At 43.9% G+C, this 18274-nt stretch overlaps 2 protein-coding genes across 2 annotated transcripts in view; one reads left to right on the top strand and one right to left on the bottom strand.

Annotated features, from left to right (window-relative positions):
* veph1 (ventricular zone expressed PH domain-containing 1) overlaps positions 1 to 17757 on the bottom strand; it is a 70461-nt gene extending 52704 nt beyond the window's left edge. Inside the window, exons 1-3 of the mRNA XM_076736101.1 lie at positions 17279 to 17757; positions 16915 to 17133; positions 13357 to 13531 (exon numbers count right to left, since the gene is read on the bottom strand). Coding sequence (XP_076592216.1) covers positions 13357 to 13531; positions 16915 to 17133; positions 17279 to 17416 — 532 coding nt within the window. The 5' untranslated portion in view covers positions 17417 to 17757. The remainder of the gene's footprint in view (positions 1 to 13356; positions 13532 to 16914; positions 17134 to 17278) is intronic.
* Positions 903 to 8107, top strand: ptx3a (pentraxin 3, long a). Its single transcript, XM_076734353.1, has 4 exons — positions 903 to 1264; positions 4094 to 4253; positions 4791 to 5251; positions 6994 to 8107. The coding sequence occupies exons 1-4, from the start codon at positions 1123 to 1125 to the stop codon at positions 7656 to 7658; spliced, it is 1428 nt and encodes a 475-aa protein (XP_076590468.1). The 5' UTR covers positions 903 to 1122; the 3' UTR covers positions 7659 to 8107.
* Positions 17758 to 18274: the final 517 nt, after the last annotated feature.

Raw genomic sequence — 18274 nt, 5'->3', positions numbered from 1 at the left:
TTGGTAACAATATTGGACTGAAAAAAGAAATGTTGAGATCAGGGGGTCGTTTCAAAACAGTGAGCACGGCTTAGGCACAGATTGCTGGTAGCTTAACGTTTCAGATTTGTCTTTCACATCCTCATGCATGGCTCTCAGGTGCGGTGTTTATTTGATGACTGAAATGTACAATTAAGCACATAAAGAAATGATGTTGCAACTTACATGTAAATAAGTCAGACAGGGTGGGAATCACACGCAGTCACATGATCAGACAGATCAGAAACCCACATGAGCTCAACTGATTTGGAGCATAACAGGAAATCATTACTCAGACTCCAGATTGCGGATGTTGTCCTGGTCCAAGTCTGACTGAGGTCTGCATTAACACTTTGGGTTAACCTAAAAAAAAAAGGTGGTTTTGATGGCTAAACTGTTGTTTACAATCTGACTGATCCTCTGACTGCTTGTGGTTCTTGTCCTCTCAGACTGTCCTGTAGCAGCGTCCCACATCTCAGCATTTACTGTGATGAGTTATCATAACTGATAGACCCAAGTTGTAATAAACCAAATGTATGTTTTAACAGTAAGTATACAGGGCTGAGGGCTCAGGTCTGCAAGTTTATGGACAATGGGAATCTCTCATAAGTTCTGTATAATAATAATATAAATGTCTGTGTGTGTGTGTGTGTGTGTGTGTGTGTGTGTGTGTGTGTGTGTAAAGCCTAAGCCCCTCTCTCTAGTTGGAGTACTCAACACCGCTGGGCTTCCTGCCAGAGGATTGCTCAGCATTTAACAAGAAAACATGAGAGAGAGAGAGAGAGAGAGAGAGAGAGAGGGAGGGAGAGGGAGGGGGAGGTGGGGAGTCATTAGGGAGGAGGGACAAATACTGTACAAGAGAGTGAGGGGTTGAAAAGGAGAGTGGTGGACCTGCAGCGCTGTAGAAAGTGAGACACACAGAGACAGAAGCAGCGGAGACAAACAAAACACACACAGCCAACCTGACTGTCACCTTCTCTCACAGCACTCACACACAAACACACAAACATCACACACACACAGGCAGGTAGGCAGAGGAGCGGACCTGAAACTTACCACACAAACTCATCTGTCCTCACACACTCAGTCAGCAGCAGCGGCAGCATGTTTCGGTGGAGGCTCCCCCTGGCAGCGTGTGTGCTGTCGGCATTTGTGTGTCTGGCTTTCGCATATGGGGAGGATGATATTGAGGTCAACTACGCTGACACCTACTACAATGAAATCACAGACGGAGACACGCCAGAACGTAAGTGTTAAACTGTGCGTGTGTGTAAGCGCAAGTGTGTGTGTGTGTGTGTGTGTGTGTGCGCTGCAACCAAAGATTTCTCTGGTTCAGAGTCTCAGAAGGCCGTGTTTGAGATTTCATTCAATTCTGGAGCGTAAAATTTGATTTTTTGTAGGATTAATGGACGGGGTTGTGTGAGGTGTGAGCTCAGGACATTAGATCCACTGTCCTTACATGGCCAGTCTCTGTCATTGCTGAATAGAGAGTGAGTCAGCATTTGATATGTTTCTTCACAAATCAGTCACAGAGACACTGCATGAGCGGAGCCTTTAAAACAGACAAAAAGCAGTAGCCGAGCAGTAGTTGTAGTACTTCTTAAACCACAGTGACAACAATAATACTGCCACAGAGCAGACAAGTAAAGGAACAGTTGGGGTCTAGTTATACTGAAGCTGCTTCACAGGTTGCAGAAAAGAGTTGGCGGGGAGGTGCTTTGCTTTCATCAGAGTGATAATTTTCATGTTCAATTCGTTGAGAACTTTGTGGTTTATGTGCTAAAAAGATAAGATACAACACACCTTTATTGATCCCCATAGAGGACAATCAGTTGTTCCAGCGGCACAAGGACAGAAATAAGTACAGCTAGTAGTGAACGCAGGCATTAAATAATAATAAGTATATACAATAGAAGTAAAAGTGCTACAAGAGCTATTCAAAGCAAAATGGAAAACATCAGCTTTAAATACAAAGAAAGAGACAAAGAGAAGAAGTACCACAGCATGTAGAGTACACAGACTGTTGGCAGACACAGAGTTTGTCTATGAGACGAGCAGCCAGCATCAAAGAATATGCTGAGCCAGAGGAGCAGAGGGCTTTTCCAGCTGCCGACCGGGACCGACACATATTACAGCATGAATGACTGCTCGCCGGTCGCACAGACAGCTGTTTAGGAAAGCATCACGGTTTGTGAGAGAAATGTGTCGGAGTGCGTGCATGAAAGACAAAGTGTGAGCGCATGTGCTTGCGTGCGTGCAATGGGCCCCTCACGGCTCGCATTTTGCAATTGTTTGTTGTTTTAAAGCTGGCAGGAGGTGTAATTGCAGCACCAGCAGTTAACAGGCAGCAAACTTTGCTCTGGGCACAGCCTGCGACGAGATTAAACCTGACTGAGGGCGAAAAATGAGAGCGGCTTCATCAAATGACTAAGAATAGTGAAATACAAGCACGTGAATCCCAGGTGGGAGAAAATGTTTCTGCCTGCCAAAGCAAGAAAAAGTGGGAGCGAAAAGGACAAATTCATAATTGGTCAAGTCACATGAGTTCGGGACAGTTTGAGAGGTCAAAGCCTGGAGGACGACACAGATCATTTGTTCTGACCTGCTAAAATCTCTGAATCTCTCAGGGGAATTTGAATTAATGAGGGCAACATGAGAGAGGTCACAGTTCATTTTAAAATGAATGACAGGCTAAAAAGATGCATGGAGCAGATAGTAAGTAAACTGAGACTGCTGGCAAAAGGAGGGTACGGTTGTACGAGGGATTCATTCCTGTAAATGCTACTTAAAACCCCAAAGAGGCAGGTCATCCATCACAGAAATAAGTGTAATTCAATCATTAAAGAACAGCAGAAATTGGTTAACAACTTAAAATATCTCAAAAAGAAAATGAGGAGTAACCAAAGTAGCACATTTGACTTTATAAGCCGAGAACTCAGTCGGTCAAAAGTAACACAAAGGGTCAAGAATCCGAGCTGATGTCTACGCACTCCCAGATCAAAATCTTGTCTAAACTCCTGACATACCTGCGCTTTTAGTTTGGTAAGTCAGAGGGAGCAGAGTGCATGAACCTTCTGTCTAATTTACTTTGAACCTTGAGGACAGGCAGCCAAAACAAATCCTGCAGTCCTGTGATAATGTCCCCCCAGAAGACGTTTGCAGGTATAAACAGACTTTGGGAGGCCTGGATGTTAATCAGAACAGTGTGTCTGACACATATTCTCACTCCTGGATTATTTTACCCTCCTTTCTTCTTGTTTCTCTCTGTTGTTATCTGTCTTCCCTACTCTCAGCAGGTCTTCCCTTTCCTTTTCAGTGTTAGAGAAACTTTCCTTCCCTCTTCCTCCTCATCCATGCAGGAAACTAGACGACCCTGCCGGAAAGGCAAAGTGGTTTATGAGTCAATTGTGCTGTTTCTTTCTCACGTTCTTATCATCCTTTTGGTTCCTGCCTGCGCTCTTCATGCCACCTGCTGTTCAATCATCAGTCTCCCTGTCTCTTTGACTACATAAGACTTTAACATACCTTACACAGTTCCTGTCAAGTGCCGGAGAGAACATAGTGTGTTCAACTCAGCACATCTGATATAAGTTAGAGATATTTCCTACTTACCACACCTGCCATAGCATCTGCTCAATAACTACACTGAGCGAGTTCAACCTTGCGTAAAGGTCCATAAATTAAATCAGAGAAAAAAAGACTCCAGAACTTGCCTGAGAACCACCACGTTTTTAAGTTTTGTTCAGCATCACAGTAATCCAGTGACAGCTGTCTGCATATCCATCGGTGCTCTGCAAACAACTACTACTAATAACTCATTCGGCATACTTTTAACTGTGCCCATTTATCAACCTGTGAACCAATACAGACTGAAAAGTTAACTAGTTGTAGGTGACAGCTAACCAACTCCTTTGTACATCCTGTTTACAGCTCACAAAGCATTATGGGAACTGTAGTTCCACTGATTGTTTCCCCAAATCAAGAACTTTGAATGCTCCTCTGCGTACATGCTGCAGATGTCTTTCAGATATTAGATATCTTTTCTCTCTTTTCTTCCAACCATCCCTCCCCCCAGCCACGCCGAGCCCAGCCCCCTGCAATTCTCCAGACCTGAGCAAATGGGACAAAATCTTCTCGATGCTGGAGAACAGTCAGATGAGGGAGAACATGCTGCTTCAGTACGCAGACGACATCATCAAGGTGGAGATGGGGTCACTGCGAGGGGAAATTCTCAGGTTGGTAGGACAAAGAGATCAGAGGTCTGATCAATTATGGTCTCAAACAGGATTAAATGAGTTTCAGTTGAGCTAAATGCGAAACTGAGCAAAGTTCAGTCACAATATTAAAAGGAAATGTTCGTGTTTTAGTGCAAAATGTTTTTAATCAGCTTTATGGATGTTTTTTATACTAATCAGATTTCATGCATTTTAAAGGTAATTCAGAAGTTTGCTGCTCAAAGTTTACAACCTTGAAGTGCAAATACCAGTATTGCTATCCTCGATCGAATGCAGTACATGGACTAAGGCTGATTATTCTCGTAATCAAATCACTTCCTCAATCAGTTGGTCAATAAAATGACAGTAATAGAAAATGTCACACTATACTTTGAGACCAGTATCCTGAATTCATCGTGTTCATTTTAATTTAAGTGGTTTTGTGAGTGAATTGTGGTTCTAGTCCTACATTCACGTGCTAAATGAGCACTGGTTGCTGAAGTTTGAAGCTCTTTGGTTGAAAAGGTTCAAATCGTTGACTTTCGTCTTCTTGATCAGGTTTGTAGCCCAGTACGGTGGCTCCTGTGGGGTTGCAGTGGAGACAGCAGGAAGAAGGATGGCCTTGCAGCTGGAGGGCCGCCTCAGAGAAACCCTGGAGCGCCTCAAACTCAGAGAACAGACGTCTGCTGCTGCTGCTGCTGCTGCTGCTGCTTCTGGGAATTCTGTAGGGAATTCAAATCACCTGGAGGCGATGCTACAGCAGCTCATCACCGCAGCACGTACGCAAGCTTCCCGACTTACCAAGATGGAGACCAGCTGCTTCAGCAGCCCAGGAGCTGGGACAGGGACGAATTCGAAGACTGGATTCCAGCTTCCAGAAGATGGGGGGACTAGGATCCAAGAGCAACAGGTCACATCGAGAGAGCTGGCTTTAGATGGGGTGCTGGCTGCTCTACAACACACGAGGGTGGGACTGGAGGAGGTGCTGGGGTCATCGAGGCAAAGATACCTTCCCGCAGGTAAGATATCCATCACAACACCAGCCGTCTCTGTCTCTGTCTTTTGCTTCTTTGTGTTTTTCTTCACATAGCTCACCCAGTGCCACCAAAACAACCTTCCGCCTTCAAATTTTCTTACGTGCTGACACATTCAGGTCACTCTTCAAGTAAAAGAATGAGACCCCCCCCTCTGTTGGGCCTAGCTTCTGAACATCCAACAACTAATCACAGCAGCGGTTGTCCTAAATACCTTTTCCACTTCCTCTGTCTGTCTCCAGGCGTATTGTCCTGACCTATACTTTCCCTTCACTTAATAACATTGGTCTCAGTCGATAAGGCAAAGCTAAACATGGTGAGTAATCACACAAGAAAAAAATGACTCTGGGTCATGAAAGGGACTTCACCCATCAATCTACACCTTTGCCTTCAGCTGTTTTCACTGACAGATAATTAACAAGACTTTTAGATGTTTAAAGATAATAACAGAAACCAATCAATGCATGAAAAGATGTAGAACTGAAATACAGAGCTCTTGCTGGACTGACCTTGGTCACAAATTCTTCTCATATTCAAGACACAGCATGTGGCTTCAGTTAGCAAAACTACTCCAGTTTGCTCTCCATCCTTGATTTAAACACTGACTAATAAAAATGTAACCTTAGAACTTTAGTGACAAAGTGTGAGTAAGTCAACATGGATCCAGTTTGGTCCCACAGATGTACCACTCATGCCAATAACACAGCTTCATTTCCTAGAATTAGTCAAATAAAAACTGCCAAAAAAAACAAAACAAAAAAACAGGTTAGGTTATATCACTTATCTAATGCAGGAACACACACACACATCCACATGCACACACACTTTTATAGTCCTGAAATATATAACTGGCCCGCATGCAGAGCAGAGGGAGTTGTAATCGTTAGCCGGTCGCCACAAAAACCACACCACAGTTCCCTGAGAAAGCAGAGCCAGATGGAAACCATCATGAACACACACACACTCAGCACGTTCAAAATGTCTCTTTTCACCATTATTTTTTGAGTGGCAGAAACCTGAGACAAATGCAACATCAATATTTTGGTTCTCTGGTTTTAGTCGGATGGAGTGTGTCTGCTAACCGGAGGGACAGGAGGAAGTGGGGGGCAGGCAGAGACCATGGGGGAAAAAGAGAGAGACTAGTGGAGATGTAAAATAAATGAAGGTCGGGATGATAAGCTAGAGCTTTCCCCACACATACACACACACACACACACACACTCACTCAAGTCTATCCCTCCAGCAGAGCTCATCAGCACAAAATACATATACATTGCACAATATAATGGAGAATAAACTGCCCAGAAAGGCCTCGCTCAAAGGGATGCACACAAACACCACACACAGATTCTCTCTGTGCTTTATGTACCAAACGATTAACCAACAAAGGAAGGGCGAGTTCAGAAGGATGTCTGAACGATTAAAAAGAGAGAGGAAGAGGGAAAAGAATGAAATGAAGCAGAACAAACCAATGAACCAGATGACCCAGCGAGGTGTGTGTGTGTGTGTGTGTGTGTGTGTGTGTGTGTGTTGGTGGGGCTGGAAAAAAAACTCCCATGATTCATGATCTCATCACCTGACCGTGAACTGAACTCTGCCTTTTACTCAACCAGGCTTCCATATCTAACGCTGCCACCTGAATGCACCCTTTCAAAACAGACACTGCTTGTGAAATGATGATTCCCGTTCGGTGACAATGAACGCCATCATGTCTTCTTGTCGTTTAGGCTGTGAGATGGCGCTCCTCTTCCCCATGCGCTCCCGTCGAATCTACACCTCCGTCATACCGGACGCCCCCCTCTCCCTCTCCTCCTTCACCGTCTGCATGTGGGTGAAGCCCACCATTGTCTCCAACAAGACCGTGCTGCTCTCCTACGGGAACCGCCGCAACCCGTACGAGATCCAGCTGCTGCTCGGTCAAACCTCCGTGCTCTTCACCATCGGAGGAGAGGCGCACCTGGTGGAAGCACGAGGCGTGGTGAACCCAGGAGGCACATCGGAGTGGATCCACCTGTGCGGGGCTTGGTCGTCTGAGCAGGGCCTGGCGTCCCTGTGGGCGGGTGGGAAAAAGGTGGCCACCACACCGGGAGTGGCTGAGGGACACATCTTACCGGACGGAGGCTCGCTCCAGCTGGGGCAGGAAAGGAACGGCTGCTGCTCTCCGGCTTCGAGCAGCCAGAGTGGGGTGGCAGGGTTTGAGGGAGGGTTCGATCCAAAGCTGGCATTCGCGGGGAAGATGACAGGGGTGAACATGTGGGACAGGGTGCTGTCGGAGGAGGAGATTTCCCAGCTGGCTCGGCGGGAGGGCCAGGGCTGTGAGCGGAGGGGGAACATGGTGGCGTGGGGAGTGACGGAGATGGTGCCGCATGGAGGTGCTCAGTTCATCAACTAACAGATTCACACTCCCCGTGCTGGAAGTTTTCATCAGCATCAATGAATATCAGCAACATCGCAATAAGCTTCCACGCTAAAACTGAAGAGAACAACTTACAACTGCCTTTCTCATCATCATCATCTTTCTCCCTAAAGTCAAATGTTTTCATTATTATGTTCTTATCATGACGTCATCATCTTCATCACTAGTATCGTGAACACTAATGCTGCAATGAACTTTACGGGGCGCGTTCAAACGAGAGGAAGTCAATGCTGTGAGAGACTGAAGTTGTTTTTTTGTAACATTGCCTTTTGAACTGTGGCCATGACACACACACACACACACACACACACACACACACACACACACACACACACACTCACTGATGTACATTCAGCTTAGAAAAGTTATTTTTTTTTACCAAGGACTTAATTACACTGCGAGAAAGACAAAGAGTCTATTGTTAACGTGAACGGGTTCTGAGCCAGTAAACTGAGTAATCACCAGACACAGCAGAGGGAAACAAGAGGGCACAGACAATTACAAGAGATTATCTGATGTGTGCTTTAGAGTAATAATGCATTTTCTCTCTTTCTGTCTACACTTGCACAGAAATGGCAAGTTAATCGATTATCAATGCAAAAAATTGTAAAATATTGGCTTTTCTACCATCTGAAGTGTAGGTACACGTCACCTATCCCCATCACGACTGGAAGCAGAGGTCCAATTCTTATGTGTTAATAACGTGTTGTATTGTAATGTGCAGCGCAACATATGAAATACCTGTGTGACTGAAAACTGCTGTACTTGCTTTCATTTTAAGCATGGCCGACTAGCAACTGTAGAAATAGCTTCAACCGAAATGATGTCATTATTTTAGCATACTTTTTTTGAATTTGTGAAAGCTTTGTAAGTATTTTTAAGACCTTGCATTTCCAAAATCGTACTCATCAAAGTGTTTACATTCATATGAGTCATATAATTCTAGTTCTGCTTTGTTAGGTTTTTATTGTGAGTAGTAGTCATTTAATTTTAGGGTTATTAATGTGTGTCTTCTTTTTTGATACTGCATAAAGGTATAAAAGTAAAACTGTTTCTAATGTGAGATTGACTTTTTTTTTTGATAAACGAAACTGAGGACAATGTTTACACAATCTAATCTTTATGAACTAAGTTGTATTATACTGTAAATTGCTTTTGCTGTTCTTGTGAAATAGTGAAATTGAATGTATTTTGTACATAAATATATTTTGCATAACATGACTGGATGAATGGAAAGTGAGATATAAATAAAGATTTCAAGTTACAGTATATTCCCAGTGTTGTCATTTTAAAGTTTTATCACGACCATATTTGGGTATAAAGTCTGCGTATGGATTATAGATACACTCATATGGCACTTTTTGACTTGCACTCCCCACAAATACTTGCCCCTGCAGGTGCCCCATGTTTGAAAAAACACAGCAAAAATACCCCCTTGGATGGTGGATAAAACATGATAAAGCAGGCTCTGCGATGCCCTTCTTCTAAACATAGAGTTCAAAGTGCTTTACATAAGGCAAAGAAATGCATGAGATCAACATTTGAAAACACAGCGTAGAGGAAAATAAAATGACCTTTCTCCAGCTTTTTCTTGTCATCTGAGCATCTAGTATTAAGAAAGACTTGTTTCTGCTACACGAGCCTTGGATTAAAGTTCAAAACTACACTTGTCTCCATAAATAATATAACACTAAAAAGTCCAAATTCTCCAGAGAGCAGACATGCAACGTTGGATGAAGATGAAATACAGCACATATGATTCAAATTCAAGACAAGTGTCACGACGATACTCTGATACTGAAAAGACTGTAACTGGAGACAAACACATTTCTTTGCTGCTCACATGTGCTTACAGTTTATGGTGGCACACCGCGCGATGGGCCCGCTGGTGAAATATGACAGGCCTCTCCTGCAGCTACAACCTCTGCACAGCCTCCAACTGTTCCCGTAACTGCGACTTGTTACGAAATGAAAATGTCACCTTTAACATCCAGGACTCCCACCCGCCCCAGACTTTCCCCACCGTGCCTTGTCTTCAGCTTACAAGCCAGACTACACTAACTACTCGTGTTTTGAGGCAGGGGAGCCGAAAAAAGACACATCATTTTGACAGATGACACATTCCAAATTTCGGTGTTAAGGTAAGATCAGGTTTTATTGAAAGAAGGAAGGAACTCTGGGCTCTAATTCCCAATGGGGCCAAAGCAATGCCACATGTTTCCATGTGCAGGTACTAGTTACTGTAGAAGGCTATAAAACCTCCCTTCTGTATCCCGCTGCTGACTTCCTGTAACTTGTTAACACACACACATCCTCGTAAAGCTCACCACACACTGAACTGACATATACCGTATGAAATAAATACAACAAAGAACAGAACACAGCAACACACTGTCTACCAAAGAACTCAAAGAAATAATACAAAATCAGCAAACATGGGCATGTGGCAACCTCGGGCCTCAGTAACAAACGTACGGTATAAACACACACACATACTGATACACACATGTGTAACCAACCCATCACACCCCCCGAAACCCATTACATCAGCTCACTTCCTGAGCGGAGGGCTGCAGAGGAGAGGTCATCTGTTATTGCTTCTACGAGCTACATGCATGTGTGTGCGTGTGTGTGCGTATGTGTGTGTGTGTGTGCGCAGTTCGCTCTTAGTCTTGTGTTTATGCTGTGCTGTGTATATGTCGAGGTTTTCGGAGGGTAAGGGAGAAGTGGAGGCTTGTTAAATGAGAGTGAGATGTTCAGAGCGGTAAGTGGAAGAGCCTCAGCAGTGGGGGTAAAAACTTGAAACTTGCCTTGGCTGCATTAAAAACTGCCCAGGGAAACATGAATCTGAACTCACTTTAATAAAGCCCTCCAGCAAGTCGTGTTCACTTTCATCCTCTCTCCACCCTCGGCATGTGTGTGTGTGTGTGTGTGTGTGTGTGTGTGTTATATTCCAGCTTTAATAAGGCCCACCATCACTTCATCACCCCCTGTCAAGCTGGATCACAGCCAGTGGAAGCTCGAGTGTGTCTTTGCATATAACGTTCTGTCTCTCCCATCTTTTTCTCTTTCCCTCTTTTTCTCTTTTTCTCCCTTTATTTTCACCTCTCCTCTCTTAGCTCACAAACAAGGGCAGGTTTCACTCTGTATTAGTGGACACGGATGTCCCGTAGTGTGATATTATGTGCTGACTGGTGCCACAAACCTATTAGAAATAAAGCTCTGGGTCAAAGTTTTGAAACAAACATTATGACTTTATCTCCCCTGAGAGGCTGACGATGAGGAACTTGATATTTATTTGTTTCTCTTGTATCAAATGAACTGAGCTTGACACTGAGCGCATTAAGATGTATCACGGAAGGCCAGCGGTGCAAATACGCAACACTTAAGTTGTTACTTTGAACTTTAGCTGTCAAAGCAGCTCCAAGAACAAAACACGTACAGCTAAACATGTTTCTTCCTGATACAAGGAAATACCTGAGGAGCCAAGTGGCAGAATTATGAGAGAAAACACAGAAAGGCAATGAGTTCAGCGACTGTAAAATCTACATTTGAAGCACGGAGTTCAGTTTATTACTCGCTGTCATCTTGACCTCTGCTTTGATTGGTGATTAGGTGGAACAAACCATATTCTTCTGTGGTTGGGTGGAATTGTTTGCTAATTAGGTAAACATGCTCTGAAAAAAAATCCATCAATTTCTTAAAGTTGGCCTGTGAAGTTTTCTTGTGAACAAAAATAAGATAATAATTTACATTCACTGTCCAAAACGCACTGCGTGTATCCTTGAGATTTGACAAATGTGCAAATATATTTCTGTTTCTTTCCTCATTAAAAAGCAGATTTTTAAATGGTGCATTATTTAAATAATACATAATAAATGATGGAATAGGAGCAAGACACGGACCGGCTTATAAAAACACTGCTCGTGTCAGTAGTGGTGAAAAAAGCTGGTTTGATGTGATGATTCTAGAGAGAAGCTGTTTCTTCCTTTAGAGTCAACGTTCAGCAGCAATCAGAGGAACTGCATCTTAAAGTCTATCTGAATGCACACTGCTACTTTTTTTAAACATAAAATGAAAAACTCGTCTTTTCAAGCTCATATTGCTCCTCTAATCTGAAAAACACCTCATTCTGTGTTCCCACTGGCAGGGGCCACTTGCTATCTCTGTTTCCACCCACAGTTTTATGAACCAAAGGTGCAAAGTGTCTTCCAACTATTTGACACTCTAAGCCCAAACCCTGGCTAAACTTGGCTAAAATGAAGCAGACCGCAGAGAGCTAAGCTGTTTCATGTGCTGAGCTGCTGGCGGAAAATGTGCTCGGTGGGAGCATCACCATGGTGGGCACCTCACTCTGGTGCTGCGTGAGGTGATTAGCACCACGTGCTAGTGTGTGCGCGCTGGTGTGTGAGTTGTTCGTTCAGCATGTTGCCAAAAGCGTCAAATGATTCACGGAGAAAAACACACCTGCACGTGCAAATACACACAGAGCCTGACAAAATCATGTTCACATAATGTGCAAGAGAATTACTTCAACAGACAGTAAACTGCTCTCTATTAACTGAACCCCTGCACAGCAACCACTCATATTAACAGTGGAGGGTGTGTGTGTGTGTGTGTGTGCTTGTGTGAGGGCCTGAGGGGGTAAACAGATCTCCATCAGGCAGTGCTAACTACAGCCCTTTAGACACCGACACTACACTAATGAGCTTGAAATCATCTGTGTTGAAAAAAAGGGTTAAAAGGGCAGAAAAAAAGGTTTCAGGGTCAGCTCAGTCCCCCTCCCTGACCCGAAGTGTTAAGAAGGGAAGTTGTTGCAAATACGGATCGGCCCAACGCCAGAGGACAGTCTCACGTTACACCCCTGGATGATTTTCTGAGCGCATTAGCTCTGCTTTGTGAGACAGGAGGAGTTGCATCATCTCATGAGCAGAATGACACGCGTGGACAAGATCTACAGCAGTATATGAAATCAACGAAAACAACGAACGAGTTTTGTATGTTTGGACAGCACAAGACGAAACAGCCAAAGCCCCTTTCTCTCAACAAAAACCAGTTCTGACGTATGAATTTCCACGTTGCATCGAAGGGCCATCAGGGAAATGCAACAGTTGTTATTTGCCATCATTATTATCTTCAATGAGCTGGCAATCATCACATTATTCACTGTGGCTCATGATAGGATAAGACTGTGGTTTGCTTCTACAGCTGCTGATTACTACAGTAATCCATTTTTCCACTCCAGTAAACCAGCTGATCCCATTGTTGCAGATCTGCTAACAGCCCTCACAGAAAGAGCTTATTTCAAGTGCTGTTTCTACGAGCCACACCCACACGTCAACCATTAACAACTAAATAAATACAATAACGCCTCGCTGGAGGATCTTTTCCATGTTCGCTCTTAAGCAGAGCTTTCCTGCAAAGCTCACTCTGTGACACACACACACACACACACACACACACACACACATCTCTACATGTATAAGGAGATCTGTATCAATGTGGGGCAGCAGAAACTAAGGAGTCACATAGCATCAGATTCGGAAGGGTTAAACTTTAACCACATCCACACAATATGGCAGCACTAGGATTAAAATATGTTCATTCAGACTTGTGTGTATGTATGTTAACACACGCATGCAGGAACAGTTTTCTGTGTGTCTGCGCGTCCTACCTCCCAGCACGCTGTGTGTTATGGCCTCTGTGTGTTCAGCCAGCAGATCAGCCTTAGCTATAGCAGCCAGGGAGAGATAGCTGGACATGTTCCTGCTCAGCTCTCTGTTCCCTCTCTGCAGGAAGCGCACCGCCACCGGGATGGCCAGCACCATGACCGATGGACAGCTGTAGTTCTGAGGAGACAAAGGGAGAGAGGAGGTTTGAGGAGATGGCAGCATCTTTTCAGAGAGGACAGGCCAAATGCTCGACACTTCAGTTTTACCAAATCCCTGTTCAGATGTAACACATATGCAGAGACAGAGGGTATTTTGTAAAGCGAGGACGATGACTACAACACAGGACACAAAGTCACTGCATTCACACAGGGAACACTGACAGGGGAGGGATCCATCTGATGGACATCCAGCTCTCTCTTGTCCTGGGTTTTCATAGTGACCACAGACCTGGCAGTGCTGGCCTTCATTTCTTATTTTTTACATTAGCCCAGAAGCACAGGTGTCTGACGTTTGGAGGCACTGAGAGTACACCAGACAACACGGCAGACAGCGTGGCCTAAAAATATCCTCACAACTGTGAGCTATGCATCAAATAGATTTTTGGTCATCTGAGACAAAAAGCAGCAGCTCTGAGTCGGCGAGGGAAGTGTATCGTGTTTGAGGACAGACACAAGCTGAAGTTTGTCCCTGTGTTCATTTACTGAAGGAGGACTGAGGACGGGGATATGAAATGCACTAGCTCCCTCAACAGGTCAGACTGAGACCACGTTTGTTTGAACAGTGTTCAAGTGAGGGAAACACAACTGTGTGCGTGTGTGTGTGTGTGTGTGTGTGTGTGAGAGAGCAAGAGAGACAAAGACAGAAAAAGGGGGAGGAAACACAGGAGATTGCAAGTAATCCAAATTCATAGTCACATTTTTAAGACCCTGTGCAGTGATTACAGACATTATATTTGCTCCCAAAGCAAAGATCCTCCTTTGTTTCATGATTTATCACTAATCAGCGACGTTCACTCTTTGGGCGTCATAATCTGTCCTTGTGAACGCACTAGTGTCCTCACCTACCTCTGCTTCAGAATAACCACAATGCCATTCAGTCTGATGTTTACATTGATGTTTTTGAGAGCTGTCTGTCACACCTCTACTCTGCCACATGATGGCAGTGTCCACAAAAACTTTATTATTCCAACAATCGAGACGCTCCGTCTATCGATCTGTCTATACTGCATTAGATTCATTTGGCAGGCAATCGTTTTAATCTTTATATAGAGTAGATTTGTAGCTTATGGATGTATATTTTTATTCATCTGTCCCATCTCTCTCTTTCATCTTATCAGGGAGAGTCACTTTAATGTCAGGCGCAGCACAGATCAAGTCATAAGCTAGAAAACTGTGGGTACATGAGTTTGTGTGTGTGTGTTGCACACAAGCAGCGAGCAAATGAAAACCCTTCTTCTTTTAACAGTCTGTCGCTCACTTCTCTCCTCCTCTCTGCGGGAGCTTCAGTGGAGAGGTGAGAAAAGTGTTGGTGCCTCTGCAGATTCAACATGACAGGAAGACAGAGAGAGCAGAGGAGATCAGAGGCGGGATAAGACAGTCAGAGGGTTAGAGAAGGTAAGACAGAACAAGTGAGGCAGGGAAAGTGGGCAGGATGAAGTCAAGAGAGGAACAGATTGAGAGAGACAAAGGAACAGCGGCAGAGTGAGGAGAGAAGTGCTCTCCTGATAACTGTTGGAGTTAGGACATCAGAGCCTGGAGCTGCTGCTGTCAGAGCTGTCAGAACTTTTAGTCTCACCTCTACATGCGTGTGTGTGTGTGTGTGTGTGTGTGTGCGTGCCTTTCATCCAGAATCAGTCTCATTACGATGGTATTAAGCACATTCCCATTCCCACAGGAAACAGAGAGAGGGAGAAGGTAAGAGAGAGAGAGAGAGAGAGAGAGAGAGAGAGAGAGAGAGAGAGAGAGAGAGAGAGAGAGAGAGTCTCTTTGCTTTTACTGTAATCCTTTTTGCTGAGGAGGTCCGATGGGGAAAGATTTAGATTTACATTTTAAAGACCCCCGGCAGAGATTACATAAACTATATTTGCTCTTAAAGCAAAAATCCATCTTTCAATATGCTTCATGATGAATGTTGTAATTTCTTCTTCTGTACCCACTTTCGCTCAACCGTCCTCATCTAATTCTACTACCCAGAATTCCTTTCAAGCTGGTGATTACTGTTTTAGATACATGAAAAATTGTAGCTTATGATTTGACTCCAGTGTGACTGAAAGTAAAAGTAGCACCAAACGACAAATTAGACCCAGAAAAACAAATTGCACGGTCAGTATTGTTCTTTGAAGCGTTGGTTTGGACTGATGTTTTCTAATAGAGTTGGTGATTGGATGAATATATCAGCTACCTGTGAGTCCATACAGGTTGGTTTTTTCGGTCGATTGTCATCATTTTATTTTGCTAATTTAATGGTCTCATGCAGTCGCACAAAGACGCCAGCAACGACAGAGAGGCAGAGGGGAACACAGCGTCCAGAGCCAGAATATTTCACATCTAACTCTGCGCATTCAGGATTTACGGAAGGTTTACGGTTATTTTGTTCTGTTTAATACAGAAAATAGGCGTCAGAATACACACCAATGACAGGTGTGTCCAATCCCAGGTGTAAAAAAAATAAAATAAAATGGGGAGACCACCGGATGCACACCTGCATGGTTGCTGGGCTAACAGTGGCCGGTTGGCAAATGTTAACATACTGCCTAAGCCTAGATCCCAACCTGGGGGTCAGCACCCTGCGAGGGGGTCACAAGACAAATCCCACAGGTCACAAGTTGATTGATGCAATAAATTTAGATTCTTTTTACAACACGTCCCTAATCAGTGCTTCTTCCTCTGAGATGCTGGATGGTTTGACCTCTTCAGACGACGGACAGTTTTACAGATGAAACAAACTGAGAGGTTCATTCATTGCTTGAAGTGCTCACAACTGACATATTGACATATTTGAGCTGTGACGAGGGGTGGTGCCAGCAGAGGTACAGCAGTGTCACGGTGGGTGGGTATACCCTGGCTATTCTATCAAAAGATATGATACCCTTAGAAATATTATATATATATACACTGTAATAGACTGAACTATCGAACAGTCAGTAAAGTAGTTCCAGTGATAATAATCCAACAATATGATAAATAACACTAAGAATTCACTCTGCATTGTCAATACTTTTACTTTTGATGTTTTAAGTACATGTTTCTGCACTTGCAATAGAACATATTTATATACAGCAATATTAAAAAACCCCTGCAACACCATGGCAGCATGTGTCATGTTGCTAACTCACACGAGTGCTTCTCCTTCGAGTTCATTTACTGTTGAAAGGGTCACCACTGTCAGACACTTGTAGACACGTGTAATAATGTGCCTTCTCTTTTCCATACCACAGGTATGTTCCATATCTGCAGTTTGTCCTTCAGGTAAAACAATTAGAGGAGCACTTTTCTCTGGAATACCACACGACAGAACAATGTCTGGCATGTGTGTGTGTGCGCGTGTGTGCGTGTGTGTACCTGCAGGATACAGCTGGTGATGTCGGAGGCTATCTTGGCGTGTGGCGTGTCCTCTGTATTTTCACCTTGCGGGGTGAGGTTGTGTTCCAGACACGACTCCCACAGCCCCACCAGCGCCGTGCTGTGTCGCTCGATGGAGCCCGTCTCCCTTATGGCCGTGGTGATGCGCGTTATGCAAATCTCCACCACAGCCTGGTCATTGTCATTGGTCAAATAGTCCTGTCACACAGTAAGAGGATGCAATGATACATTAAGGACAAAAAGATGAATTATGGATAAGGACATGAATAATAAATTCAACTGACATTTGCTGTGTGATGTTTTGGATAAATATCATCTACGTGTGTTGCTTCTACCTACTGACCGGTGAGCAGGAGATGGCCTTGATCTGGTCCAGAGCCTGAGACAGACAGTCTTCGATCTCTGCGTCCTCCAGAGAAAACAGATCCCCCGCTCTTGACAGATCCCTCTGCCCCAGCACCTGGCTGAACAGCTGGTGCATCCTGGTCCTGGTTTAGGACTCCTTTCAGACCAGTTTGAGACTGGTGCTGCCCAGTTTAAGATCCCTTAATGGAGAATGCGTATGAGATTATGTCCCTGACATAATGTTTTCTCTTGTTTTTAGGGGACCATTTAGAGACTATACAGAGTCGTCTGCATCGGGATCCCACAGAGGAGAACGTGATTCCTTCTAAAATTACCTCAACTTAAGTTTCAGGCACTATTTTAGACATTGTGGGTCCTGTGAATTCACAATTAAACACAAGGATTTGTAGAGAAGATTATTAATATGTTTAAAATCCTTAATTGTGCAAGTTTTTGTTGAAATTGTCTTCAGTACAGTCCAGGATCAGGTAGGCTGGACAAGAGTGGACGAGTTTGGCCAAATGTCTTTCTGGGTCTGCCTGAGGCCTGTTACCATGGAGACAAGGCATAATGTGGAGAAGGCTGTCTTTGCACAGGGTCCTGTTGAGGGGGAGAGAGGAGGATTAGATTAACTAAAGAGAAGTAAATGCTGGGATGTTCATTTTTTATACAACATTACATTCTGGCAAAAAGCTGAGAATGACAAAATCAAGTTTGAGCCAATAAAAGAAGCTGTAGAGGTTTAATTTGATTTTTGGTCTCAAGAAACGTACATGGACACCTTGGATAACAAAGAAACAGACAGAAGTGGATGTAAGTTAATATTAAAGAAGCAGTTCAGCATTTTGTGAAAATGCTTATATACCTTCTTCCCAAGAGTTAAACGAGAAGATTGATACCACTCTCATGTGTTTCTGCTAAACATGAAGCAGCTGACAGGCAGGCGGTTAATTTAGCTTGATTTAGCTTGTCGAGGCCAAAGGTAACAAAAAAA

This window comes from Chaetodon auriga, chromosome 7 (genome assembly GCF_051107435.1).
Source record: "Chaetodon auriga isolate fChaAug3 chromosome 7, fChaAug3.hap1, whole genome shotgun sequence".
In the NCBI taxonomy this organism is placed as follows: domain Eukaryota; kingdom Metazoa; phylum Chordata; class Actinopteri; order Chaetodontiformes; family Chaetodontidae; genus Chaetodon; species Chaetodon auriga.
Note: the sequence above shows the minus strand (reverse complement) of the source record. Positions and strands in the feature narration are given on the sequence as shown.

Bases quoted from the DNA above. Each gene is read 5' to 3' on its own strand.
- ptx3a (XM_076734353.1), top strand. From the start codon at position 1,123: ATGTTTCGGTGGAGGCTCCCCCTGGCAGCGTGTGTGCTGTCGGCATTT. The intron at 1,265-4,093 runs GTAAGTGTTAAA...CCCTCCCCCCAG, and splicing joins AGACGGAGACACGCCAGAAC to CCACGCCGAGCCCAGCCCCC. The intron at 4,254-4,790 runs GTTGGTAGGACA...CTTCTTGATCAG, and splicing joins CTGCGAGGGGAAATTCTCAG to GTTTGTAGCCCAGTACGGTG.